The sequence below is a fragment of the Bos indicus x Bos taurus genome, chromosome 23 (assembly GCF_003369695.1).
Source record: "Bos indicus x Bos taurus breed Angus x Brahman F1 hybrid chromosome 23, Bos_hybrid_MaternalHap_v2.0, whole genome shotgun sequence".
NCBI classification, from domain to species: Eukaryota; Metazoa; Chordata; class Mammalia; order Artiodactyla; family Bovidae; genus Bos; species Bos indicus x Bos taurus.
In genome coordinates this window covers 26008626-26035652 of record NC_040098.1, presented here as the reverse complement: position 1 = coordinate 26035652, position 27027 = coordinate 26008626, and the positions used below count along the sequence as shown (strand labels likewise).

Here is a 27027-nt window from a genome sequence, read left to right as displayed (position 1 = left end):
CTGATTAATTTCTGAGTCAGTGGTGAAATCACTTTCCAAGAATTCTATTTCTTGTTTTATAAAAAATTAGAAAAGAACATTATTTAGACCAGAAGTGGACAAACATTTTTTTGTAAAGGGCACAGTAATACGTCCCTTAGGCTTTGTGCACCATACAGTCCATGTCACACCTACTTGGCTGTGTAGCATGAAAAGAGCTGCCAATAATATGCAAGTGAGTGGGCAGGACTGTGTGCCAATAAAACTTTATTTACAAATAACGGATGGTGAGTTGGGGGGTTACAGCCGGCTCCTGATTTAGATAGACTCAGAAATGTCCATTAACATTTATCCTTGGCTCTTATCGTTCTCTACAGGCAGAAGACTCATCTTGGAAAATATGTATTTGGAAGATAGTCGCGTTCTATTGAATACCTTGTGCTGGTGCTGCCATAGAAAAATCTGGTTACACTCTGGGGAGGTTGGCTGCGGCTGCAGGACTGATCCGCCTTGGCCCTGAGATGAGTGTGCGGCCTGAGCGGGCACACCATGAATAGATACACAACCATCAAGCAACTCGGGGATGGAACCTACGGTTCCGTCCTGCTGGGAAGAAGCATCGAGTCTGGGGAACTGATTGCTATTAAAAAGTGAGTTTTATCCTTCATACTCGTGGTTCTTAGCCCAGCTGTCTGTTCTTAGATTCCCTGCTCCCTGCCCTAGTTTCCTGAAATTAACTTCCCAGTAAACTCCCTGCATCCAAGTCCTTGCCTCAGACTGTACTTTCAAAGAACCCAAACTAGGAGCTTTTAATCTCTTCCTATCAGATGGAAGACCAAGCCCCCAGTTTTACAGATCTGCCCCTTCCTGTTTTCTTTGGTGTATCTCCTCCCACTAACCACTTGTCTGCTTCATCCCAGCCACTCTGGCCTTTGGCTTCTTGAACTCACCAGATGGCTTTCTGCCCTGTGCCTTCCTATGCAACTCCCTACCCCACGCCTCCAACTGGTCCAAAGTCCCCTGGTCCTTCAGGTCTTGGTTTAATACCACTTCCCTGGACAACTGTTCCATGATACCTTAGACAAGGTTAGGTCGCTTTGGGGCCCAGTTTCACGATGCCCTGACCATCTCCTCCATAGCACTCAACACAGAAGATGGTTGATCACCTGCCTTTCTGTTCCGAGGTCGGTGCCATGAGGAATGTCTCTCTAGTGCCTGGGCCTCTGCCACATAGCAGGGGCTAAAAAAATACCTAGGGCATGAATAAAAGGACTGGTCACTCAACTGAGGAGCAACGTGACATCGGGGACAGACTTGTCAGAGTGAGAAGGAGAGATGAGAGTTGGTCTCTCAGTAGCCAGCGATGAGACCTTGGGGAAATGGCATAACTTCTCTGTTTCTTAGTTTCCTCCCATCCCATCTGTCTCGTGGGGCTGCCATAAGATTCAAATGAGAGGATGTGGTTGAAGTGCTGTGAAAGCGGGAACCCTTAGCTTTCTGGCCAGCTCACCGGGCTCTCTGTCTCTCTCCTCAGGCTCTGGGCCAGGGGTTGGCACACTTTTCCTGCAAAGGGCCAAGCAGTAAATATTTTGGGCTTTGTAGGCCATACGGTCTCCGTCACAAGCTAGTTCTGATGTTGTAGTGGGAAGGCAGCCACTTCCCACTATATATATCATATATGATATATATATATCATATAGATCATATAGATCTATAGATCATATCGATCATATAGAAACAAACGGGTGTGATTGTGTTCCAGCAAAACTTCATTTGTGGAAACTGAAGCTTGAATTTCAGATCACTTTCACATGTCATGATTTACTATTTTTCTTTTGTTTTCTGCAACCATTTAGAAACATCGGTGAGGGACTTCCCTGGTGGGTCAGTGGCTGAGACTCCATGCTCCCAGTGCAAGTTCAATCCCTGGTCAGGGAACTAGGTCCCACATGCCACAGTGAAGAGTGAAGGTCCCATGTGCAGCAACTGAGACCCAAATAAATAAATATTTTTACAATAAAATAAAACAAAAGATAAGTGCCCTTCTTGTCTTGTGGGCTGTATCAAATCAGATGGTCGCTGGGAGCTGGCCCATGGGTCATAGTTTGCCAACCCCTGTACCAGAGGCCTGGCCTTGTGCAGTCCAACATGGCAGCAAGTAATCATGTGTCATTTAAATTTAAAATTTAAATTAAGAATTCAGTTTCTGTGCTGCACTAGCCTCACTCCAACTGCTCAGTAGTCACGTGCGTCTAATGGCTCCCATACTGGACAGCACAGAACATTCCCACCAATACAGAAAGTTCGATTGGACAGCTCTGGTCTAGATAAAATAAGCCCATGGAATTTTCCCATGGTCAGCTAATTAGTGACAGAGCAAGACATCAGTCTGGACCTCTTTGCAGTACCCTGTGCTAACTCTCCTGGGGAATTTTTGTGCTGCAAAATTGATTGCACTGCCAGGTTTCTAAGTAGAGTGCTGTTTTGGATAGTATAATATTTGGTAGAAATTGGAACCCACTTTAAGCACTGTTCATTAGATCCAGAATGAAAACATTTTTTTTTTTTTTTTAAAGATAAAGCATAGCCTGTTACTGGGAGTAAGCATGCTGTTTGTTTTTCTCTTCTCTTTTAGAATGAAAAGAAAGTTTTATTCCTGGGAAGAATGCATGAACCTTCGGGAGGTCAAGGTATTTATTAACACATGAGGGAATAATTTACATATGGTTGCTTAAAATTGCTTTATACACGGTAGATTTATAGTTGATACAGTTAGAATTGTTTCACTGAAGCTGAAAGAGGAGGCAGATGATAACAAAACAGTTAAAAGCTAAGAGAAGAAGATTGTGGTGTTATATTAGTGCATGTACTTTTTGTAAAAGTTTTTTCGTGTGTATTCATGTACTTTATTTAAATCTTGGTAATAGACTGTTAACCACAGATTTATTCAGCTTTCACTTGTTTCTCACTAATGTCCCTTTTCTTTGAAGTTACGATGAAACGTACATAATATTTACCTTTTTAAACACTTTTTAAAAGATTTATACCACTTTGTTTACATAGTAAACTAAACGGTATTAGAAAATCTGCCGTACCACCCAGAAACTGAAATATGCAGTAATCATATTGTATAGTCGTCTCTGAGGAAAGCTTTTTTGCACATTTTCCACAAACAATGCCTGTGCATTAAGGTTAACACAAACTCAAAGGAAAATGGCAGATTGCCAGGTAGATAGTCGGAGAAATAGCGGACACGATTGGAATGCCAAAGGTGTCCCATGCTAGAACCCAGAGGGCTCAAAATAGATTCAGAATTGTGTATTTGACCTAAAAATGGTACAGTTCAATGACATTAAGTATATACATTATTATACTGCCATCAGCAGCATCCATCTCCGGGACTCTTTTCATCTTGCAGAGCTGAAACTCTTTATCCATTAAACAGAAATTCCCCATGAATCGCTCCCCGCAGCCCCTGGCCAGCACCATTCTACATTCTATCTGTATGAATTCACCTACACTAGGTGCTTCATATAAGTGCAAACATACAGTATCTGTCTTTTTTGTGACTGGCTTATTTCACTTAGAATGTCTTCAAGATTCATCCTCGTATCAGGATTTCCTTCCTTTTTAAGGCTGATTAACAGTCCACTGTGTGGATCTATTATATGTTGTTTATCCATTCATCCATCGATGGACACTGAGACTCCTTTGGCTATTATGAACCTTCCCATATCTTTAAACTCCTTTCCACTGGCTCCTTGTCTTCCATCCATCAATGTGCCCATTGTTCTCTCTAACCAGACTCAAACCTCCCTCCCCTGGACCTCCCCCCCATCCCTCTTCCTGACCTCACTTTCCAGGCTCCCCCTCTGCCATCACTTCCCCCCACCACTGACTTGCCACTTCACTGTATCAGGCGTTCTGCCGAAGCTGCTCTCCTAGCAGCCACAAGCTGCTCTCCTAGCTGCCAAGTCCAGGATCTTTTTCTCAGGCATTTTCTTGTCTGTGGACTACATCCTCCTCCCCTCCCCTCCTCTCCCATGTCTGTGGACTCTGCTTTGACCCACCTCTTCTTCTTTCTTGCCTTTCACCAATGGTTGTATGGGTTCACCCTTTAAATAGTGATAATTTCTCACACTCTCTTTTCAGCAGTTTTTTTCCTTTGCTTTGACTTCTCCTTCCAAGGGATTTTATTCGTTCCTCTTCTTTCAGCAGCCCCTTTCACATCTTTTATCTTACTTATGCATTTAGATCAGGGGTCAATAAATAGCCTACTGCCTGTTTTTACTTTTAAAAAATTGTTGGAATGCAGCCATGTCCATTTGTTTGCATATTATCTATGGCTGGTTTCATGCTACAGTGGCCAAGCTGAGTGGTTGCAGCGGGGACTATATATGACCAGGAAAGCCTAAGATTTATACTGTCTGTTCCTTGACAGAAAAGTTTGCTAACCCCTGCTTCAGGTCCATCTATCCAACTGCTTAGTGGACATGAGTGCCTGAATTCTCTAGATTGTCTGCCTCCCCCAGGGCTCATCAATGCTCCCTCTTCTGTCATAATTACCGTTTACCTTCCACTCAGAAACCACAGCTCGTGGCAGTGGCGTGTGTGACCCCACTCCCCACACATCTCGTCTCCCCAGCTCTCAGCTATTCACACACCATCTACCATTTACTGAGTAGCTGTTACGGGCCAGGCAGTACCTTAGGTGCTCTACACGCTCGGTCTTATTTCATCCCCACAACCACCTGATGAGGAAAGTCTTGGCATCTTGAGTTACATGATGACAAGACCTGAGATCCAGAGACTCAGTAATTTGCTGGAGGGAAACACAGCTCTAGGCAGCAAGGCTTGGTCTCAAGCCCAGGGTCTGGCATCCAGACAGTTCTCTTCCCTCAGACACTGGGTGGCCACTTGCTCTCTCACCTGACCTCTGAGGGTCTCCCTCCTGACACACGGTTGCTCCCCTGACCTAGCTTGTCTGGGCCTGACTTTCTTTAAGTGACGTGGATGAGACTCACTGACCACTCAGAGCCTGCAGGTTACTTACTCCTCCCTGAAGCATCTCTGTTGTGCTCCTTCTTCTCTGCCTGATGCAGCTGACCTGCCTCTCTTTGGAAGCCTTTGCCAAGCCAAAACAAGATGCCTTCTTTCTGGAAGTATGTCTCTCGAAAATGAGTCACGTGAGGTCCTCCACAAAATTGGTCCTTTTTTTATATTACTTCCTTTCTATTAAACTGATAGAGACTTTAATTGGCCCCTGAACCTCACTTAGATGCGAGAGCTGCAGCCACTCTAAGACTTGGACTGGTAATTCACACTCAAAGCAAACATCTGGCTAATAGTGAAAGGTACCCTACTCCTTGCCTGGAAGTCTCTTCTCTCAAAGCTCTAAAACCGACTTCGTCTTCCTCTGAATGAATCTGCCCAGTTCATCCTGCTGCTCGTCCACCAGATGCCTCAGCCATGGCTGGTGGTGCATTTTAAGCTAAGAGACAGGAAAGACGACTGCAGTCCATGAGAGTCTGGTGAATGCTTACAAGTTAGCAGTGTTTGCTACTCATGAAGAACCAGAAATCCAACCCAACTAGAAGCAGTAATCAGGATCTGGCCATTTGGCCAAAACAGCTGAGGATTTCCTGCCAGAGAGGCGCTTGGCAAAAGCTTGTCTTTCAGGGAAGAGGTTCCAGACGTCTTATTTTGTTCCTATTCACTGGCCATATTTCCTCCCTCTTCCCAGCTGCTGAAGTAACTCAGTCACATTACACATTCCCCTTGGGTGCTTGTTATCGAGTGTCCTTCCAGGTTTGGACACTCACGTTATCACTTTCATCTTCAAACATTCTGGTTGTTTGTTTTATAGAAGGAATGTTGTTTTGAAGGAAGTTCAGAGATAAAGAGGGCTTTACAATTTATTATTGTCAGACTCACGTCTCCATGAGGAAAAGGCTTTTTGAGTTAAAGGGCTTAACCCACTGCCACAGTGACTCCTTGAGGCATTCTTGAAAGAGACGTTCTGTCAAATTCTGATCAGCTGGTGAGCAAACCTGCAGTTGGGTGTCTGGTCCTTGCACATGAACTGGATTGCTGCTCACCGTTATGAAAGCGTATTTGTTCACTGTGGACAGAGCTAGTGATGCAAACAGAAAACAGCTTGCACGTGGCTGCACTCACATGTATGTTCCAGGAAGAGGAAAACCACACGTGTGCATAGGGAATAATCAGAAGGTCACTCACCATTTTCTGAGCCGCCCACTCTGTTTCTCATCCCCCGCTTGACTTTTTTGCCTTTGCTGTTCTTGGAAGCAAAGGTCTCTCTCATCTCACTTCATGGTCTTTCCAATGAAATTTCTCCTCCTTCTCCCCTCCTTCTTTGCCTTCTTCTTTAACACTTACCTTGTAAGAAGAGCTATATGTCCCAGGGACACACATGAGTCAGAAGAAAGTTGAGAGAACTGGGCTGTCAGCCTCTGTCTATTTGAGCAGTTTCCTGCTCAGCATATCTGCAGACTGCTGGCTGGGGACCTCAGCTCCCAGCAGCTGCCTCTCCAATATCAGTCAAAGCCTCAGTGGTTTCCTGTCTGGTCACTTTCATGGCGTGAATTCCATCACCTGGAGGGAGTACACCTAAAATAGCCCTGGCCCTGTACCTTGTGCTAGGGGAAGCCAGCAGCTCCAGTTATGGTCACGTTCTTACCTCCTGGTTCGTTAACTGAAATAGTTTTTCTATGTAAAGTTACTACCAATTCAGAGAAATACCGTTTATTAAAATATTGTCAGTATAATATGAATTGTGCCACTTTGCTGCAGTTCTAGAATTAGGTGCTTCTTCCTGTTTGTGGTATTCAGTTTAGTTCAGTTGCTCAGTCGTGTCCGACTCTGCGACCCCATGAACCGCAGCACAGCCAGGCCTCCCTGTCCATCACCAACTCCCGGAGCCCACCCAGACCCATGTCCATCAAGTTGATGATGCCATCCAGCCATCTCATCCTCTGTCGTCCCCTTCTCCTACTGCCTTCAATCTTGCCCAGCATCAGGGTCTTTTCCAGTGAGTCAGCTCTTCGCATCAGGTGGGCCAAAGTATTAGAGTTTCAGCTTCAACATCAGTCCTTCCAATCAACACCCAGGACTGATCTCCTTTAGGATGGACTGGTTGGATCTCCTTGCTGTCCGGGGGACTCTCAAGAGTCTTCTCCAACACCACAGTTCAAAAGCGTCAATTCTTCGGCACTCAGCTTTCTTTATAGTCCACCTCTGGTTTTGATTTGTGGGATTGCTTTTCTTTTTTCAACAACAGACTTAACTCTAATTTTTATGTTTTTTTTTTTTTTCATTGCCTTTCAGTCTTTAAAGAAGCTCAACCATGCCAATGTAGTAAAATTAAAAGAAGTTATCAGGGAAAACGATCATCTTTATTTTATCTTTGAGTACATGAAGGAGAATCTTTACCAGCTCATTAAAGAAAGGTACATATGATGACCACCATATTCTTAGAAAGAAATCATATTCTTAGAAATGAATGTTGCAACGTGCATGTGTTTTCTTTCTGCTTTTGTTTATTGTGGGCATGCTGCTTGAGCTTGGCTGTTTAAAGCTGCCAGGAGATGAGGGGCCGCCACCTGCAGTCCTGCTTGGGAGGCCCTGGGATAGCTGGGGAGAAAACTGCTTTCAGAGCAGTCATTATGAATGTCTTAATGGGTGATTCACCCAAACAGACTCCGAGGTTTTGAAGATAACTCTGCAGGTCTCCTTTCCACGGGACAGTATGGGCTGAGTGACTACAGGTGAAAAGTGCAGTGGATTCATTCATTCTGAGCCATCCGTGGGATACTTCCAGGTCCCTTACAGTGCCTGTCTTGCTACAGTGCTCAGGGCTCACATACTGGGAAGACAAAGAAACAAATAAAAAATTTACCTGCAGTGGTCATTTTGAACTTTAAAAGCGAACCATGTGGAACCTGTTGGGCACATTTTCTTGGTAGCAGGTGAATGCCATTTGGAGCATCCCTCTGAGTAATTTCAGTGAACAAATACCATTTTCATTGTCAGGAATAGCAGTGAAGTTGTATGGCTTGCACAACCAAGGGAAAATGTCACTATCCACTGTGTCTCCTAAGACCTTCATGTGAAAGACCTCAGATTTTCCCCATCAAAAATTTGTTACGCTTTAATTATGGAGAGAGGTGATTTTTTATAAGATATCTTGGAAGGAATTTTTCTAGGTTTATTATTAAATGTTTAATCATTTCTTCTTTGTAACATAACTGAATATATTTGGTACTTATAAGGTATGCTTTGTTACATGGATAAGCAGTTGCTTTTCTTTGGTCTTTATGATCCAAGGATCTGATCAAATTAGCATGTAAGCAAGTGTTTTCTTATGTTCTTTTGGTTATGCTAAGAATTTGAGGACAGGGAATTTGTTTTGATAAACAAATTTCATAAATTGAGATTTAAAACTTTTCTTCCTCTGCCCCACACAGAAATAAGTTGTTTCCCGAGTCTGCTATAAGAAATATCATGTATCAGATACTGCAAGGACTTGCATTTATTCACAAACACGGTAGGTGATTGGAGTATTGTGCTTTTGAATAACAATGAAATGTTGTCCTCAGGTAGAAGGTGTAGGATGCATCAGTGTCTTTTGTAATTGACTCCCAGAAAAAATTGAAGAGTTGTGAGGCTGATAGTGGATTTTGGAATATGTTATCTTCTGTGGCTTGATTTCTGAATTTCCCTCATTATTTATCATTTCTGCATGTTCTTATTGTCTAGGCTTTAACATCAAGCTTGTTAGTTATACATTGAAGAATTATTCCTGACCATTAACGGGTGTATTAATGAGAAGCCTCATTTAGAATTCAGACAAGCTCCATCCACAGATGATGTTTAACCCCCCTTAACTAGCACTGTTTTGCTGTGGTTTCTCATTTTCTTAGTATATTTAATTTCAGCTTGTTCAGAAGGGTGCAAAGTGGTCTAATAAGATTTATGCAATCCAGGAAAATAAAATACACTTAAAATAAGCAAAGAAAAAGCAAAACAAGGCACGGATATAGCCAGGGGCGAGGTTACTCCATGAAATACATGTCAGCAAGTCTTGTTTAAGTAGAAGAAACAGGCTACAGATGTGAGTCTGCGTTTGTTGTCAGACAATGCAGAACATGAAACAGGACTTGGAACCTACTTGGTTCCAATTGCAACCTACTTGGTCTCTCAATGTATGAACAGTTCAGTTGCCCAAGAGAAGCAGAGCTATTCCTGATACTGATACCAGAGAGGTTTCTCTCATGGATCTTTACATAACGTTACCCTCACAGTAAACACAGCAATGGGTTACATGAGATAGTTCCAGGTCCTCTCCCTCAACATAGGCCAATTGCATCACCTGATCAGAGAAAATGGTCCTACTGGGGCCCAGTATGACTCACTATAGGGATGGTCTGGTTAGTCCAGGGAGAGATTTAGAGCATCCAGAGGAATGGATGGTCACATACCCATCAGGAAATCCTCTATCACTGTCGTTCTTAGCTGGGCTTTTGTACAGGACTGAGTAGGATTAGTAATCATTAGTAGGCATTACTAGTCTGGGTTCCTAACTGGCCACAGACCCAACTGAGGTTGGGTTGATACCTTCTTATGAGCACAGATCCTCAGGATGGACATATGTGTCTACCAGGGAAGTAAGGAGTCCCTCAGGAGGCCATTTGGGGTGACTTTGACATCCAGACAGATGGACAAGCTGATATTACACAGGCAGAAATCTGTTCCCTCCCAGTCTAAAGGTATCACTGCCTTTGCAAATATTGCACCAGCAAATGCAATATTACTGATTCATTACCCAATTCATTACCCAACAAGGAAGCTGGGCAGAAGCCCATTGATGTTGTCAGTTCAGATTTGATGCAAATTGGCAGCGAGGGGAAAAGACACTGTGCCACATGGTAAGTCTGGGACCCTTCCCAGTCTTCTCTGTGACCCCTAAGCAGCACCTCACACTTAGAGGTCAAACGCAACAGACAGCAGAGGCTGTTCATCCGTGGAAGCCGTGGGTATGTGCTGAATAATTCAAGAGTGATATGCAAGCCTGTGAACCAATTCTATAAAAACTCTTCAGTAACAGGTATCATCTCTGATTCCACTGACACAGGTTGAAGGAACACTTTTGACACAAGAATTCCCAAGGGATGGTATGAGTTTGCAAAATGCTGAAAACTTCTGGTGTGGTGTCTTACAGACAGATAGGAGGACAAGGAGCACTTACTAGATCTGAGAGTTCAGGAGAAAGAAATGGTGAGAAATCAAAGGGAATCTCCAAAGAGAAAGGTCGACTAGACATGTTCCAATAGGGACCCATCATAGTGTCTCAGTTACCGGGGCTCTTTGCTCAGAGGACTGCGTGGTGGGTCTGTAAGAAAGTTAATATGTGTTGGCTTTCTCTTCCTTTCCTTTTTGTTGCTCTTTGTGAGGCTCTGTTGTTGTCAGGAAGAACTTACGTCCTTTTATTCAGGTCTCTACCAAATCCCATCAAATCAACCCACATATGCTCACACATACATGCACCCATATGTGCACACACATGTACACTTGCATCTACATATATACTCTCCCCCAACACCCACCAGGGCACATATATGCACACACACACAATGCATATTCATATCCAGTAATTTAGCATCCATAAATGACTGTGTGAAAACAGCTCTTGGGAACCTTGCATTATCAGTGTCCCTTGCATGCCTTACACACTTGGATTGTACTCGGAAATGGTGCAAGGGAAGGCTCAGTTTATGGTGGTCAGACCTCCTTTGCTCTTCTAATCCCAGCACCATGCTTCTTCCTCAGATTCTCGTGGACACTCTCCCCCAGCTAAGTGCCCGTTCTGGTTTGAGCTTAATGTTATTTCATCCATTGCCTTTTGTGTTTCCTTGCCAGGTTCTCAGGTAGAGAGAACAGATGGTGTCTTTTCCTTTCAAAGAAGAGGAAGAGGTTCAGAGAGGTTTACAGACCTGCCAAAGGCCCCACTGCCTTAGAGCAGTAGAGTGGAGACTAGTTCCCGTATCTGTGTCCATTTGCCATGCTTCTCTAGAAAAACCTGTCTGTTCTCACAGAGAGCAGAGAATCAGAGGTGAAGAAAGTCGTAATGATGATTAGAAAGTCGTGAACTTCCCCAGGGGTCCTGTGGTAAAGAATCCATCTGCCATGCAGGGGACACAGTTCAATCCCTGACTTGGAGAGATTCCATATGCCACGGGGCAGCCAAGACCACGTATCTGCTGAGCTGGCTGTCTAGAACCAGTGCTCTGCAACAAGAGAAGTCACCACAGTGAGAAGCTCATGAACCGCAACTACAGAGTAGCCGCTGCCCGCTGCAATTGGAGAAAGCCCGCGCGCAGCAGCGAAGACCCAGTGCAGCCAAAAATAAATAGTAAAATCAATTAATTTTTAAAATTAATTAAAAATAATTGGAGGTGGGATAGATACTTATTTTGCGGGTTCTGTCTCATTTTCATTCATAAAGGATTTTTGAAAACGTTTGAATGGTTTTGTATGGTGTTGACTGAACTTTGGAGCTTTATACTGTTCCTTTCGTCCAGTCATGGAAAAAAAATAATTGAAAGCACTTCACAGGTTTGTTCTGTGAGTTCCAGGCTCTTCCCTGCTGGCTGGTTCTCACTGTGTGAAGGTGCTGTCTGTCCCTGGGAGCAGACTCCTTGGGGAGCAGAGCACAGAGCCGCAGGTGGTTGCCATGGCCATGGCTAATGTCAGTGACTACCTCCTCCTACTGGGAATGAAAACACAGCTCCATTGGTGCTGAGAGCAATGCCAAAGCATATGCACTTTGCAGAAGTTAAATAATGAATGCAAAGTGTGTTTCATCCTTGCCCTGCACTTAAAAATATCCATGCAGGAAATCTGAAGTGCATTAGGTGGCGTAAAGGAAAATGTTTGGCCCAAAGAGGCGGTTCTCTGCTTCATGTTTCTCCCCTGTCTTGCTGTACATGTATGTCCTTGAGTCAGCCCTTGGCCTTTGTGTGTGTCGCTGTCCCTCCTGGCTTTCTTGATAAAAGCACTGTCGGTTTAAATTCAGTAATATCTGTGAAATTACAACTTCCCCAGTAGGAAGATGCACTGTAGAAATCCATAGTGTTTAAGTATTCTCTGGTTATTTCCGTGTATTCCTATCAGAGTCCTCATGAACATGTGGAGCCTTCTTTGTGGCTTGATGTTTTTCTTGCCCAAGGGTTGTTAGTGAAAAAGAAAGCACACACATTTTCTGCCAGGATGAAAGAGAAAATCCCTCTGTTATTCGACTGGCATGGGGTACCCTGAAATTAAATTGAAGGTCTGTTCCTGTGTTCTGAAAGCCAAACAGTTTCGAACAGGAAGAGTCTGTGTTAACAGCACTTTGCTGTTTCACGATCTGTGAACAACCCAGCTATAAGGGTTTTCATTGTGAATCAGAAGCACAGAGGAAGACGTGGGCTCATTGTTATAAGCCCGAGTGCACACATCAGCAGACCATGGATTGGGCCAGGAATCAGATCAGAGCTTAGCGCCACCTCCTCACAGGTTGTGGTGGTGGAGGCAGGGGGATGGTGCGGCACATCACCAGCTTCATGAACTTTAATTCTTTTTGCAAAAAAATGGAGCTAGGGTGTCTGCCTGCCCCCTTTGCCAGGTTGTCGAGACTATGAAATGAGAGGAGAGGTACTACGAACAATGACAAGCTCCTGCAAGATGCTGATGTGTCAAGCACTGCACTAAAAGCTCTGCAAAATATTACCATGTGAATCCTGCAAAACAACCCCACAAGGTAGATGCTGTTACATCCCCATTTTATAGGGGGCAACTCATTTGCCAGCCAGTGAACAGAACTGGGATTTGAAATCAGGCAACCCAATCAGTCTGCCTACTTAACTATTACGAAGCATTACCTCTCATAGTAATAAAATAGTGATGCTTTGTTAAAATAGAGATGAAAAGTAAGGTACGTGACAAGAGGGCCTTAGACCTTTAATTAACGAATAGAACTCATGAGTTTAAGGTTGATCATAGTTGTTGCTATTACTCAGGCCAGATATTCTACAAACATATTCACAAATGCTTCCTAGTTAAAAAAGGCTTATCCTCAAATACCGTATGACAGATGACATATGTCAACTGACAAATACAGTTTTCATTAGTCATTTTTAAGAGTCTGTTTGCAATTAAACTTTTTCCCTAGCCATTTTTTCTCTGATACTTTATTTGGGGCCTGAAGTTTGATCCTTCAGGATCAAAGGAAAGCTGCTTAGAGGGAGATATGAGGAACCAGAATCTTACCCCTCCTCATTTCATTAGTGCCCACCTTCTCTGTGGAAGTAGGATTAAAGACCAGTTAGCAGGAAAGGATAAAGCTTGACTGATGGGAGCAGTTTGTCGGTGTGTACCGGAGCATGACCTGGGTGGAAGCAAGCTACAGGGTCTGGAGTGCAGGGATGATGCTTGTATCTGAATACAGTTGATGTGATAGGGTGGACTGGACAAGAGAAGATGCAGGATTGTTGAGTGAGTGTTATGGCTGGTGGCAGGGAAGGTGGCAGTGGCACCTGGATGTGGAGGACATTTCAGTGTCAGAGAAATGCCACGTAAGTTTGGAAATAACAGTGTAGCCCAACTAGAAGAGAAAAGGGCAGTCTAAGAGGAGAAACAGGGTTAATCTGGACTTGAAAGGACCAGCCCCACAAATCAAGGTTTTGGCCATCTGGATTGAGAGGGACAGAACAGAGCCAGAAAGTACAAGAGCTCTGACACACTGCTTGGTGGGATTGTGACTCATTCAGCCCTCATCCCCTTGTGACTCACTTTCCCCATCTGTTCGGTAAGAAAATGATGTTTGTGGTCTCTTTTTTTCATGCTTTTGATGCTCTGAGTGTTTAGGAAGAGAAACCATCATCTATAGATCGTATGTTTCAGGGGTCATGAAGGCTTCCTGGGTGCACTGGCAAAAGATCCCATTCTCATAACTGCATGCATATTTACACATTTTTAAGTCAAAGAAAGGGCAGAAAGGACCCAAAGGAAGTACTTTGATGAAAACTGTGAGCCAAGTCTGTTACTCTCTGGGGAAAGATGGATCCAACATAACTACAAGCTACCTGGATATCAAATCAAAAGTTTGAGAATGAGAGATGATTTGGGAGAGGAGAAGAGTGGTTTGGGACAGGTTAATATGGGGGTGACACCAGCTGTTGTCCCTCCTGTCAGAGATAGGAATCTGGAGAGGGGCAGCAGGCACATTAGAGATGCTGACATGACCACATGAGCACAGAGGTAGTTGAGGAACAGTCAGCATGTCAGGGATGGCTCTTACTTCTTCCCATAATGTGCTACTTCGAATCCAGCTTCACAGCATTGGTTGTGATCGTAGATGACAAATAACCCCATCAGCAGTACTGACAGAGTTGTATTCCCTGTTTTGGCGACCCATTCAGGTTTAGACTCATGCAGAATGATGTCTGCCAGTGATACTCTCCGCAGGAGGAAGGCATGTGATGCTGATCAGTGGGTGTTTAGGTCTCTCCTGTATGTACCCCTGAAGCCCTGCTGTAGCTGAGACAGGCTTCCCACTTGATGAGTTATCTCTGCCTTTCACAGTGTGGATTACAGATCTACAATGTGCTTTTCACTGGGCAAAGTAATCAGTATTTGACATTTAAACATATTTGCAATACACATCATGATCTCAGATATGAGTAGGTCATATTCATAAATCCCTTGTTTCTTAAACAAAAGTTGTAATTGTGTTTCTGCAGCAGTGTAAACTCCTAGTATCCCAGTACCATGTTTTAATGGTTTTAATCTCATATTCTTTCCGCTGACTTGAACAACGTACGCATGGTATTTTTTCCTAGCGTGACAATTTCTTTTTGCCAGGTTATCTCAGCCCATAATGGAGTTTTGGTATTTTAAAAGAAGTTTGTTCTCTTGGGGGAAAAAAAAAAAATTATGAAGACAACTTTAAAGGACTTGACATTTTGAATTCATCAAAGGAAAATGAATGGCCCAAAGGGCTTTGTATTATCATTATCATTGAGATGAATGTACAGAGCCTTCAGTGTCATACCAGACTATCACTGTCATGAAAAGAGCAATACAGCTGCAAAGAGTGATGCAGACACTATCTTGCCTCTGAATTCCTTTTCCGCTTCCTCTGCAGGCTTTTTCCATCGGGACTTAAAGCCAGAGAACCTCCTCTGTATGGGACCCGAACTTGTGAAAATTGCAGACTTTGGATTGGCCCGAGAAATCCGATCAAGACCTCCATACACAGACTATGTATCTACCAGATGGTGAGTACAATCTTCCTCAAGAGGATTTAATTGGATTTCTTATATTTAAAGACCATGCGATTATACTGAGGAGAGTATTAATGTCACAAATACTAACTTTCCACCAAGAGCACCATTTGAAAACACCTATGTGTAGGAATGTTGGTATTGTACAAGCTTTAAAAGCTTGTGTTGTAAATAATTTTAGAAGCAAGTTCAACAGGGAACTATATTCAGGATCTTGTAGTAAACTATAATAGAAAAGAATCTGAAAAAGAATGTGTATGTATCTGAATCACTTTGCTGTATACCAGAAACAAACACAACATTGTAAATAAACTATACTTAAATAAAAAATATTATAGGAAATCCATTATGCTTTTCTATAATCTAAATATTCTGTATATAGAGCTTCCTAAAGACTGTTTCCTAAAAGAGTTGTGTAAAAGATTTTCCAAAGGCCTGTTGGAAAATCAACTAACTGGCATTATTAAAACTTTCAGACCCTAAGCATTTGATTTAAGCAGTTGGCCATGACCAAGAAGAGCCTACAGATGACGAGCTCTATATTCTCTCTAGCTTGCTCTCTGCCTGCTCTCTCTCACTATTTGTATTTCTCAAAAATGCTGTAGAGAAGAGACCTGTTGAGAAATGCTCAACAGAAAATTCTGTGATACAGAAGAGCCCAGCTTTATGCTGCAGCCACAGCTGTTGGCTTTACAAATTAACACACCACCCTGAACAAGACAGAAAACAGAAATACACAAACGTTCTCCTAGAGAGCTCATTGTGTGTTTAGTTTTCTTCTGGCCATTGGGTGGGAACTAGCTTCTCCTCCTTCCTGCAGGTACCGGGCTCCGGAGGTGCTCCTGCGGTCCACCAGCTACAGCTCGCCCATCGACATCTGGGCTGTGGGCTGCATCATGGCAGAGGTGTACACCCTCCGGCCGCTCTTCCCCGGGGCCAGTGAGATCGATACTATCTTCAAAATCTGCCAAGTACTGGGGACACCCAAAAAGGTAAATGATGTGGGCCAAAGCAGCAGCTTCCCGTGGTCCCGGCCACCTCCCTGGGCAGCACGGGCTCGTTCTGGAATCTTCCTCGCCCTGGTAGTCTTCCACACCGTCCTCCTACCCTGCAGTGGAAAACTTCCTGGCTCCTTCTGCTTTTCTCCCCACGCCTCTCTGCTCCCTTCTGTGCTCTCATGGCCACAACTCTTACCCATGCAGAAGTCCCGTAATGTGATCCTTAGCCCTCCTCCGCTCCTTTATAACCCTGGTCACAAATTTACACCTACCTCTGGGATGGTCCACCATAGTGAGTAGGGATGTGGTAATGACAAGTCACCCTTCTGTTATGGGCACATGTGCCGGAACATAAAGTCCTATTTCAGCAGTTGGCTGGGGAACACTCTCTATCTTTTCCTTTCAGACTGACTGGCCTGAAGGCTACCAACTGTCAAATGCGATGAACTTCCGCTGGCCCCAGTGTGTGCCCAATAACTTGAAGACCCTCATTCCAAATGCCAGCAGCGAAGCAGTTCAGCTCCTGAGAGACATGCTACAGTGGGATCCCAAGAAACGGCCAACAGCTAGTCAGGTTTCCTTCCATTTTCTTCTGATGCATTCCTCATGAAGTTCATGTCTAATTGTGAATGATTCCTATATAGATTATGGGAACTATTTTATTAGGTAATATGGGTGAAAAATAGTACTGAATACCACTAATCGTGAACTATATAAGGTGTAAGAATTCAAAATAGTTTGAAACTCTTTATGTCTAAAGCAGTAAAGGTTTAAACAACATAGTTCCTTTGAAAATTGCTGTACAGTTCACATCATATATCAATACTATGTGGAAATGAAAACAGATATATCCACCTGTCTTTGGCAAATGTTTTCAAATATATTCTGAGTTAGGGTGATATGTAACAGTGTGTTTATAAGGCAGTACTGGTTGTTGAAAGGTAGTTTGAAAATATCTTGTAAGATCCATATCACTCATTTTATAGATGACAGAGGAAGAGAGCTAGGAAAATAACTGTAATTAGCATTTTATAGCACTTGACAGTTTGCAGATGCTTTTGTTTGTTTTTATGTGATATTAATCTCATGAAGGCTCCATGAGATAGGTGTTACTGGTTTCATTCTATAAACGAGAAAATTAAATCTCAGAAAGTTTAAGTGATTTGCAAAAAAAAAAAAAAAAAATAGGAAGTTAATGTGATTTGCCTTATTAACTCCACCAGTAGCTGGTACAGACAGTGTACCATCAACAACAGTTCTGCCATGTGGCTGACATGCCTTCTGGCTCCTGTTTTTCCAACCTGTCCTCCTTCAGGCCAATTTGACTTAGATTATAAAGCACACCCAAAGGAAGCATGTGGTGCTGTGGACTTCAACCACTCCTGGACCCCCTGCCAGCCTCTGTTGTGTTGTACCTGGCCCCTTCTCAGCTTGTCTCACTGATAAATCCATTACCCAGAGGATGAAAAAGCAGACCAATTGTAATCTGAGTCAACGACTTGGCTGAGCAGAAGTGACGGACAGAGTCACTTGAGGACAGGGCCCATGTGATGTTAGAATTTCCAAGAGCTGAGAGCTGACAGTTGGAAGGGATTAAGGTATGGGGGGAAAGCAGCTTTCCAATGGTTCAAAGAAGAAAGAGCCAAGACTCTAGATGGCTCAAGAAGGTTAGAGAGTGCTCAGAAATGCACTTCTGGTGATGAAATTCACAAGTGTGTTCAGGCCACAGAAGGACGCTGTCTGGTGAACCCAGTTTTCTAAAGAATACACAGGGGCTATGAAAATAAAAAGGTTCAGTAACAAGGAACCAAGAGAGAATGTTTACTTTTTAGGAATAGTATCAGAAAAGCTAAAAATACCCCGAATTCAGTTGAGACTTGCAAAAAATACCTGGGACTAAAGAGAAGACTTCCTGAGCTAGATGTCAGAGTCCAGGACCTCTGTGGGAGTGTCCACGTTATCTGTGTCTATATCTACACTTCCTTATCATCATTACAGGTGTTTATGGCTAGGTCCCAGTCACTGAGAAAGGTTATGTTATATTCAGTGACTTCCACTCAAAAAGACTAGGGAATATTTCAGAGAGAATTGCAAACCCCAGCACTTTATGATTTATTCCTTGGTGATGCAGAAAGCACAATTATCTTGATGGACAAGGTTTAACTATAGTATGTTTGACACTTTCGGCATTTTTGATGTTAAAGCAGATGTACCTGCTTATTTTTATTTTTATTAAAGTATAGCTGATTTACAGTATTGTGTTAATTTCAGGTATACAGCAAAGTGATAGTTTTGCATATTTTTTTCTCAATTCTTTTCCATGACAGGTTGTTACAAGATACTGGAGATAGTTCCCTGTGATACACAGCAAACCCTTGTTGTCTGCTGTATCTTCTTATTTTATATTTGATTTTTCAGAGTCCTCTTAGATCATTATATTGGCTCTCTCCATCTTATTTGTTTTCTTTCTATGGAATGAAGAAATGGACTTAGAATGGTGAAATACTGTATTTAAGACACCAAGCAAATAAGTTACAAAGCCAGAATATTGGCAGAAGTAGCAAAGGGCACAGCAGTGAACCTGGCTGCTTTACCCAAATAATTTTGAGTGTGGCAACCAGTCCATACATTTTACACTATTTGGGACAAGGAGAATCCCAAGGGGTATGACAGATTCAGGATGCTGTTTTCTAGTTGGTTTGGGCAAGCTACTGCAGCAGACTGGTTAATATGAAACCTAGCCTGTGACCCTGAATGGTGTCAACCTTTCCAGCCAGATTCTTCTTCTGAAACAGCCTCATGTGTCATTCCAGGCTCTTCGATATCCTTACTTCCAGGTGGGGCACCCCCTGGGCAGCACTGCGCACAGCCTCCAGGAGTCAGGAAAATCTCAGAAGGACGTTCTGGAAAAGGCAGCCGCACCGCCTCACGTAAAGCCGGTCCCTCCTGCCCAGCCCCCAGCCAAGCCACACACACGCATTTCTTCCAGACAGCATCAAGCCGGCCAGCCCCCTCAGCATCTCATGTACCCCTATAAAGCCGAGGCTCCCAGGACGGACCACCTACCAGAGGACAAGCCCAGCCCTTTGCTCTTGCCATCACTCCACCCAAAGCATCCTCAGGCAGTAAGCAGGACAGTTCACTCAGGAGCCCTGTCTGGCTGTTCCTTTGCTGACCCTACTTCTTCTTCTTCTTTTTTTTTTTTTTTTAATAATTTTATGTATTTATTTTGACTGTACTGGGTCTTCATTGCATGTGTGGGCTTTTCTCTAGTTGCAGTGCCTGGGCTTCTCACTGCAGTGGCTTCTCTGTAGAGCACAGTTTCTAGGTGCACAGACTCAGCAGTTGCGGCTCCCAGGCTCTAGAGCACAGGCTCAATAGTTGTGGTGCACGGCTTAGTTGCTCTGTGGCGTGTGGGATCTTCCCAGATCAGAGATCCAACCCATGTCTCCTGCATTGGCAGGTGGATTCTTCATCACTGAGCTACCAGGGAAGGCCCTGACCGTACTTCTTGCGTAATATTTTCTTTTCAGCATAAAAGGTCTAATTATAATAGATTGGCCTTTTTGATATCATGGAATTGTGAAAGGAGCCTTGGCTTTGTAGTTAAAGGTCTAAATTCAGGTTCTGGCTCTCCCTGTGAATTATGGGGGTAGTGTCTCCAGACTGTCCACTTGACCCCAACCCACCTAAAGCAGCAGTGTGTGTTTATAAATTTCCTATTGTAGCTAATTCTGTAGTTAAATAGGATCCAGGTCTGCTGACAAGGCAAATAAGGTATTAATTGCATTGTTTTTCATAAAAGAGCAGGTGATTGGCACTTTAATTACATTCTCTTATATTCTATTTAGGACAGTGTCAATCATGCTAACTCTTTCAGAGATGAGCCCTGGATGAGAATCCAGCTACCTTCCTCGTATGCAAGAAGTACCCTAAATGTCCTTTTTTAAAGCCTTACTTACACAGCTTAGTGTCCCTATTGAGTAGAAACTGATGTAACCTGTGCAGGATAAGTGAGAGAGGTTGGAGACGTTTCCCACCATTTTCCAATAAGCAGTGCATATTGGGGAAGACTACACCCCAGGACCGTCGTCTACACAACCGAGGAAGTTCAGAATGGGGCTGACTCATGGGTGAGCTTCACTAATGCCAAGTATTGCTTCTCCTCCCCACCCCCCTACCCCCTTGTATACACAGAAAATTCTCACTGGCCTGGAGCACAAAAATGGTGAGATCAAGCCAAAGAGTAGGAGAAGATGGGGTCTCGTTTCCAGGTCAACGAAGGATTCCGATGACTGGGCTGACTTGGATGACTCGGGCTTCAGTCCATCCTTCACCAGGATTGACCTGAAAAACAAAAGACAGAGCGATGAGACGCTGTGCAGGCAAGTGTGGGCTCCCATCTGCGCACGGACTGCCTCTGGGTTTCTGAGGTTGTCTTCACATCCCATGCGCTGCCAGCTCGTGCTGACCAGAACCTTCTTTTCCCCGTTCAGATTCGAGAGCATTCTGGACCTGAAGCCCTCGGAGCCCGTGGGCACCGGAAATAGCGCCCCCACCCAGACGTCCTATCCCCGGCGCGACACGCCCACCCTGCGGTCGGCGGCCAAGCAACACTATCTGAAGCACTCTCGGTACCTGCCTGGTAATAACACTTTCTGCCTGTGCTCTGGTCCCTGATGAGAAATCGTGTCCCCGGAATCTCGAGTTTTGCAAAGCTTCTGTTTTGGACGGTGGTGGCACCACCTTAGAAATATTTGCTGGGCTTTCCAGGTGCTGCTAGTAGTAAAGAACCCGCTTGCCAGTGCAGGAGATGTAAGAGACGCGGGTTCGATCCCTGGAGTGGGGAAGATCCCCTGGAGGAGGGCACAGTCAACCCGGCTTCACTATTCAGGCCTGGAGGATCTCATAGACAGAGGGGCCTGGCAGGCTATAGTCCATAGGGCCACAAAGAGACGGACACGACCGAAGCCACTTAGTACACACAGGCTTTATATTTTCTTTTTCTTTTTGGCTGCACCTCGCTGCATGCGGGATCTTAGTTCCCTGACCAGTGATGGAATCCGTGTCCTCTGCAGTGGAAACTCAGAGCCCTAACCACTAGCCCGCCAGGGAAGTCCCAGGCTTCACATTCTTTTCTTGCCTAAGATGAGAAATTTGGTAGAGGAAATGGGGTCCAGTCCAAGGGAGTGAGGAACCAGGAAGAGCCAGGCAGCTCACCGGGGGTCTCTCCAGCCCTGTATGCTCTCAGGAAGCCAGAAGGGAGCTTAGCCCCCCCATCTGGCTTTATGTACCACAGGGGTTAAGTGAAGACACTCTAGTTGGAGAGTGCCCAAGCGTCTCTCCAGGTTCTCTGTATTCTAAGCATATAGCATCAGCCCACTGTTCATTCACAGATTCATTCCATCGGTCAATCTGTATTGACATCGTTTTGTGCAGGGCGCTGAGAATATGGTGGACAAAACAGCCAACTGGGGCCGCTGGGTTGCCCATCTTCCAGGGTCTCTGTTCATGTCACAGTCTATGCAGTGACTTTAGCCAGCAACCTGTAGACAGTATCCTCATCCTCATATTTTCTAGTGGTGGGAGACAGACCCTAAATAAGTGGGCACACAGTAGTTGCAGATGATGACAGCGGTTGTTAAGGGTGATGTAATGGTGGCAGGAGCTGGGCCCCAGAGATTAGGAGGGAGCTCCATGTGCAAAGGGATGTGAGAACAGCATGCCCAGCAGAGGGAACGGCCAGTGCAAAGGCCAGGAGGCAGGAAAGGGCTTGGCTTGTGAGAGCCCGCGTAGCCCGATCACTGTCAGAGGTGGAGGATGTATTAGGACATAGGAGGCATCTTTGGGGTCTTGTAAGAAATTTGGATTTTATTTCATGAGCAACAGGAAGCTCTTGAAGGGTTGTAACTGGAGGAGTGACATGGTGTTAGCAACACCTGTGTGCTGTGTGGGCGAGGGACCCACAGGTTGTCACTGTCATCCAGTTTGGGGCAGTGGTGCTCAGGTTGAGGGGGTGGAGTCCCAGGGCAGGGGATGGAGGCCCAGCTGACTCACTGCTTCCCTACTGCCTTCTGCCATGATTGGAAACAGGCCTCCTAAATACTGCCAGACCTCGTCAGGGATGGCACTGTGGCCTTAGGAGATTGGCCTGAAGGGAGACCTATTTCTTCTTGACTCTAGAGGAAGAAGAAGGATAAAGAATGGATTCAGTCTTTCTGTTCTGAAAGATGGCTGTGATGCCTGATGGCCATGGGAAGTGGGTGGTCCGGGGGTAGGGGGGCAGTGGTTGGTCTTGCAGCTGAGATCAAGGCAGCCTGAGAAGTGAGGGAGTCAGTGACGGTTGTTGGTAGAGATCAGAATCAGCACTATGATGATGGTCCATGTGAGGTGAGGGGATGGAATCTCAGAATTCAGAAAGAGGTGAGCAGAGGGCTGCAGAGCTAGGCATGGGGTTCTAGAGGGACAGAGAAGAACTTGGGCAGCTGATGGAAAGGCAGTGGTCTGCAAAGGTGGGTGAGTAGGAAGGCCAAGGGGCACTGAAGCCCAGGAAGGCACCAGGAGGTCAAGACATCAGATATGGACAGATCTGTTGGTAGATGGTGAAGACACTTCTGTCAGGCCACCCACCAGTGAGACAACCCTCTCACCCCTGAGACAGCATCTTTCCTCTGCCACCTATCCAGTGGCCTCATCACGGTCAAGTTTTTGATTGTTGAACCATAGGAGGTCTTTGACAAATCAGACTCTGCATTCATCTCATCTCTGACATGTGGTACAAGACTGAATATAAATTTTGCATTTGAAAAAAACATTTTTGCCCTATTAGGAATAAATATAAGAAATGGTGTACTCCCGAATCCAGGCAAGGATTTTATTCCACCTAATCCGTGGTCCAGTTCTGGTTTGTCTGGAAAATCTTCAGGGACTGTATCAGTGATCAGCAAAATAACTTCAGGTGAGTAATGACATTTACTCCTTAAATGATAAGAAGCAGTTTCTCCGGGTGTGGCTGGGTGAGTGCAGAGAGACAGGGGATGACAAGCTGTGGAACCATGAGGGCCTCTCAGTGTGGAAACCCTGACCTTTTTTCCAGGCCTGTGCCCCTTTCTCTCACATGGTAGCAGGCCCTGGGGGCTTGACCAGCTCCCTCGGGCTCTGCCATTGGGAGTAGCAGGGGAGGACAGCAGAATTCCTTGGCTTGAGGGAAAAACAGTCTTACAGAGTCTGGTGGGCTTCCCAGGTAGCGCTAGTTGTAAAGAACCCACTTACCCATGCAGGAGACATAAGAGACTTGGGTCTGATCCCTGGGTCAGGAAGATCCCCTGGAGGAGGGCATGGCAACCCACTCCAGTATCCTTGCTTGGAGAATCCGCATGGACAGAGGAGCCTGGCAGGCTACAGTCGATAGGGTCACAAAGAGTCAAAGGTGACTGAAGCGACTTACTTGAACGCACACACAGAGTCTGGTTTCTGAGGCCCTGCTCTGTGGTCTGCGACCTCTGGGTATCACAGGGTCTGCCTTGTTCTGGCTTGTCCCTTCCATCTCATGGCTCAGCCTCAGCCCAGGGCATCGTTGGAAGGTAGACAGTTTGGAAGGCGCTGCCCATGCTTTTTCAATAGATGAATGAATTTCAGATGCACCCCACACAGGCAGCCCCTACCATGCGTGGCTTCTCCTTCCACATGCCAGGTAAACCCCTGGGCTTCTCTTCTCTCTGCCTTTGTCCATTCTGTGTTCATGTATTTTAAGGAGTTTGAAAGGGAAAGAAAGAACATATCCACACCCACGTACTCATCACCCAGCATACAAAGTCAGACTCTGCAAACACACACGATTACCTTTCCTTCCTTTGTGGCCTTCCCCTCCACCCCCGACTGTGTCCAAATTGGGTGTTTATTATTTCCACAACTTTTTTTTTTTTAGAATACAAGAAATACCTAGCATGGTTTTGCATGTTTTAAAATTTATATGCATATAATCCTGGATCTCCACTCATGTTAATAATGCATATATGCATTAATAATATATACAGCAATTATACACACATAGAATATATTTCACATTTGTGTAGAATGACATATGCAATGTATATGTATATGATACCATTTATTATTTATACTAGAATATAACTTTTTTTAAAGTTCAGGTATAGTTGCTGATCAATATTATGTAAGTTACAGGTGTGTGATATAGTGATTCACAATTTTTAAAGGTTATGTTCCTTTTATAGTTATAAAATATTGCCTATATCTTCTGTCATGTACAATATATCCTTGTGACTTATTTTATACTTAATAATTTATACTCCTTAATCCCCTGCCACTCTCTTGTCCCTTTCCTCTTTCCTCTCTCCATTGGCAATGATTAGTTCTCTATATCTGTCATTCTGCTTTTTTGTTATATTCACTAGTTTGCTTTATTTTTTTATACTCCATGTGTAAGTGATATCATAAAGTATTTGTCTTTCTCTGGCTTAGCATAATGCCCTCCAAGTTCATCCATGTTGCCACAAATGGCAAGATTTTGTTCTTTTTTACGCCAAGTAATATTCTATGGTGTATATGTACCATATCTTTATCCATTCATCTGTTGATGGACACTTAGAGCATTTAATTTATTCATCCGGTCTCTTCTTGAACATGAAGGCTGTTGATCATTTTTACAGTTAGAAAGAGTGCTGGAGTGAATACTGATGCCCCCTATAGGTGTGCACGTGTGATATGATCACGTTAGGTTAAAGGCTGTGCTCATCTTTGACTTCACAGATTTTGCCCAACTGCTGTCTGGCAGGGTGCAGGAGTTGTGCTGTGTCCTTGATGCCTCTTGATACCGTCAAGATTGCAGATGTGTGCTCATCTGAGGGTGTGCAATGGCATCTTACTGTGGCTTCCACCCGCATGCCCCATTGCTAATGAGGGTTGAGCATTTTCTCTTGTGTTTACTGACTCTACCTTTTCTCTGTCTGTGATTTCCTTGTTCTGATCCTCTTTCCATTTTTCTTATTTAGTCACCAAAGTTGCAAAAGGTGCTTCAGCTGACCAACACAGCTCCTGATACATGAGCTCCAGACTGTTTTTTCCACTCTGCCTTAAGTAGTTGCCAAGAATGCTCTGTGTTGGGAAGACACAGAACAACTCTTCCTCTCATGTGCTCTTCCTAACGGGTCTAACTTCCTAGTGGATCTGTGTTATTTGTATAACATCCTTCATTATTCCACATGCACCTTTGAGCCTTCGTAATAAGGCTCATTATAGATACTCACCCATACAGCAGGTATTGATTACTTGCTATGAGTAAGGCTTCCCATGGGCCTCCTGGAACACTAAGATGAGTAGGACCCAGTTCCTGCCCTTAAAACACTCTCAAGGCAGAAATGACATAAAAAGTGAATGTATTTAGTGAATTTTAATAATGACTGATTTTCTGGTTCTGGACAAGAATATCTCTGGTGTAGAATTACTTATGATGGCTAAACAATTAACATAACCTGTATGCTAATCAATAAGAGAAACCTATATGCTGATCAATAAGAGAATGGTTAAATGAGTTATGGTTTAACCATACTCTGAAATTCGTCCATACTAACATGGAAGGCTAACTCTTCTATATTATTGAGTGGAAAAAAGAAAATTCCAGAACAGGTTAAACTGATTATTACAAAAAGAAAGAAAATTCTAAATGTCTCCTTTTTTTAACAAACAAACCCACCAGCCTCCTTGTGGGTGCAGGCTACAGTCTCAACACTGTCTGTACACCTCGCCCCCCATCCCCCCGTCTTTCTAACAGTGTGGTGTGGTGGAATGTTCTGCTCCGAATTCCCTCTTTCCTAATGCTTTTCCCCCTGAAAATCAAAACCCAGTTCTCTGTTGCCCTGCGCCCCTGTCCTTTCCCCTTGTCGGTGTCCTGTGCATATCTTTGCAGTAATGAGCTTTTTCTTTTGCAAATCAGTTGGTTCCAGCTCTACAAGTTCTAGTGGACTGGCTGGAAACTATATCCCTTCCTTTCTGAAAAAAGAAATCAGTTCTGCTCTGCAGAGGGTCCACTTGGCACCTATTCCCGACCCTTCCCCGGGTAAGTTCTATTTGGGATTATTATTATTTGTGAATTTATTCAAAAATACTTATTAAACAAGTGCTTTGTGTCAAACGTGGTAGGCCTAGGATCCACAAATGAAGGAGACAACAAAATTCCTTGTCCTCCTGGAACCTGTACTGCACAGACAGCAAGTAAACCAAATAAGATGTTCCAAAGTGCTAAGGGGAAAATAAAGCAGGGAGCAGGAAGCATGGGGGCAGGAGTGTAGGGTACAGACGGGCATTTTACACAGGGCGGCCGAAGGAGACCCCACTGCAGAGGAGCCATTGGGTAAAGATCTACAGGAGATGAACAAGCAAACTCTGTATTTTGGGCTCTTAGTGCGTGGGCCTGCAGGCAGAATGGGCCTGGCAGATGCAAGGAAATAGCAACCCACTTACAGTATTCTTGCCTGGAAAATTCCATGGGCAGAGGAGCCTGAGGGTCTACAGTCCAAGGGTTTGCAAGAGTTGGACACAACTCAGCGACTAAACCACCACAAATTCCATGGGCAGAGGAGCCTGGGGAGCTACCGTCCATTGAGCCGCAAAGAGCTGGACATGACTGAGCACACACCGGAATGATACGAGTGTCTCTGGCCTGCCTGATACAGGATGAGGGTGTCCTT

The 27027-nt window shown here is 44.3% G+C and overlaps 1 protein-coding gene across 2 annotated transcripts in view; it reads left to right on the top strand.

Moving 5' to 3' along the window:
• The window catches only part of ICK (intestinal cell kinase), a 45070-nt gene that overhangs the window by 14330 nt on the left and 3713 nt on the right, over nt 1–27027 (top strand). Inside the window, exons 2-13 of one of the 2 annotated variants that reach the window (XM_027523963.1) lie at nt 357–629; nt 2615–2669; nt 7327–7448; nt 8466–8545; nt 15185–15317; nt 16144–16315; nt 16728–16895; nt 19135–19446; nt 20519–20706; nt 20818–20966; nt 23151–23279; nt 26274–26396. In XM_027523963.1, coding sequence (XP_027379764.1) covers nt 529–629; nt 2615–2669; nt 7327–7448; nt 8466–8545; nt 15185–15317; nt 16144–16315; nt 16728–16895; nt 19135–19446; nt 20519–20706; nt 20818–20966; nt 23151–23279; nt 26274–26396 — 1732 coding nt within the window. In that variant the 5' untranslated portion in view covers nt 357–528. The other variant, XM_027523964.1, reaches the window with a different exon arrangement.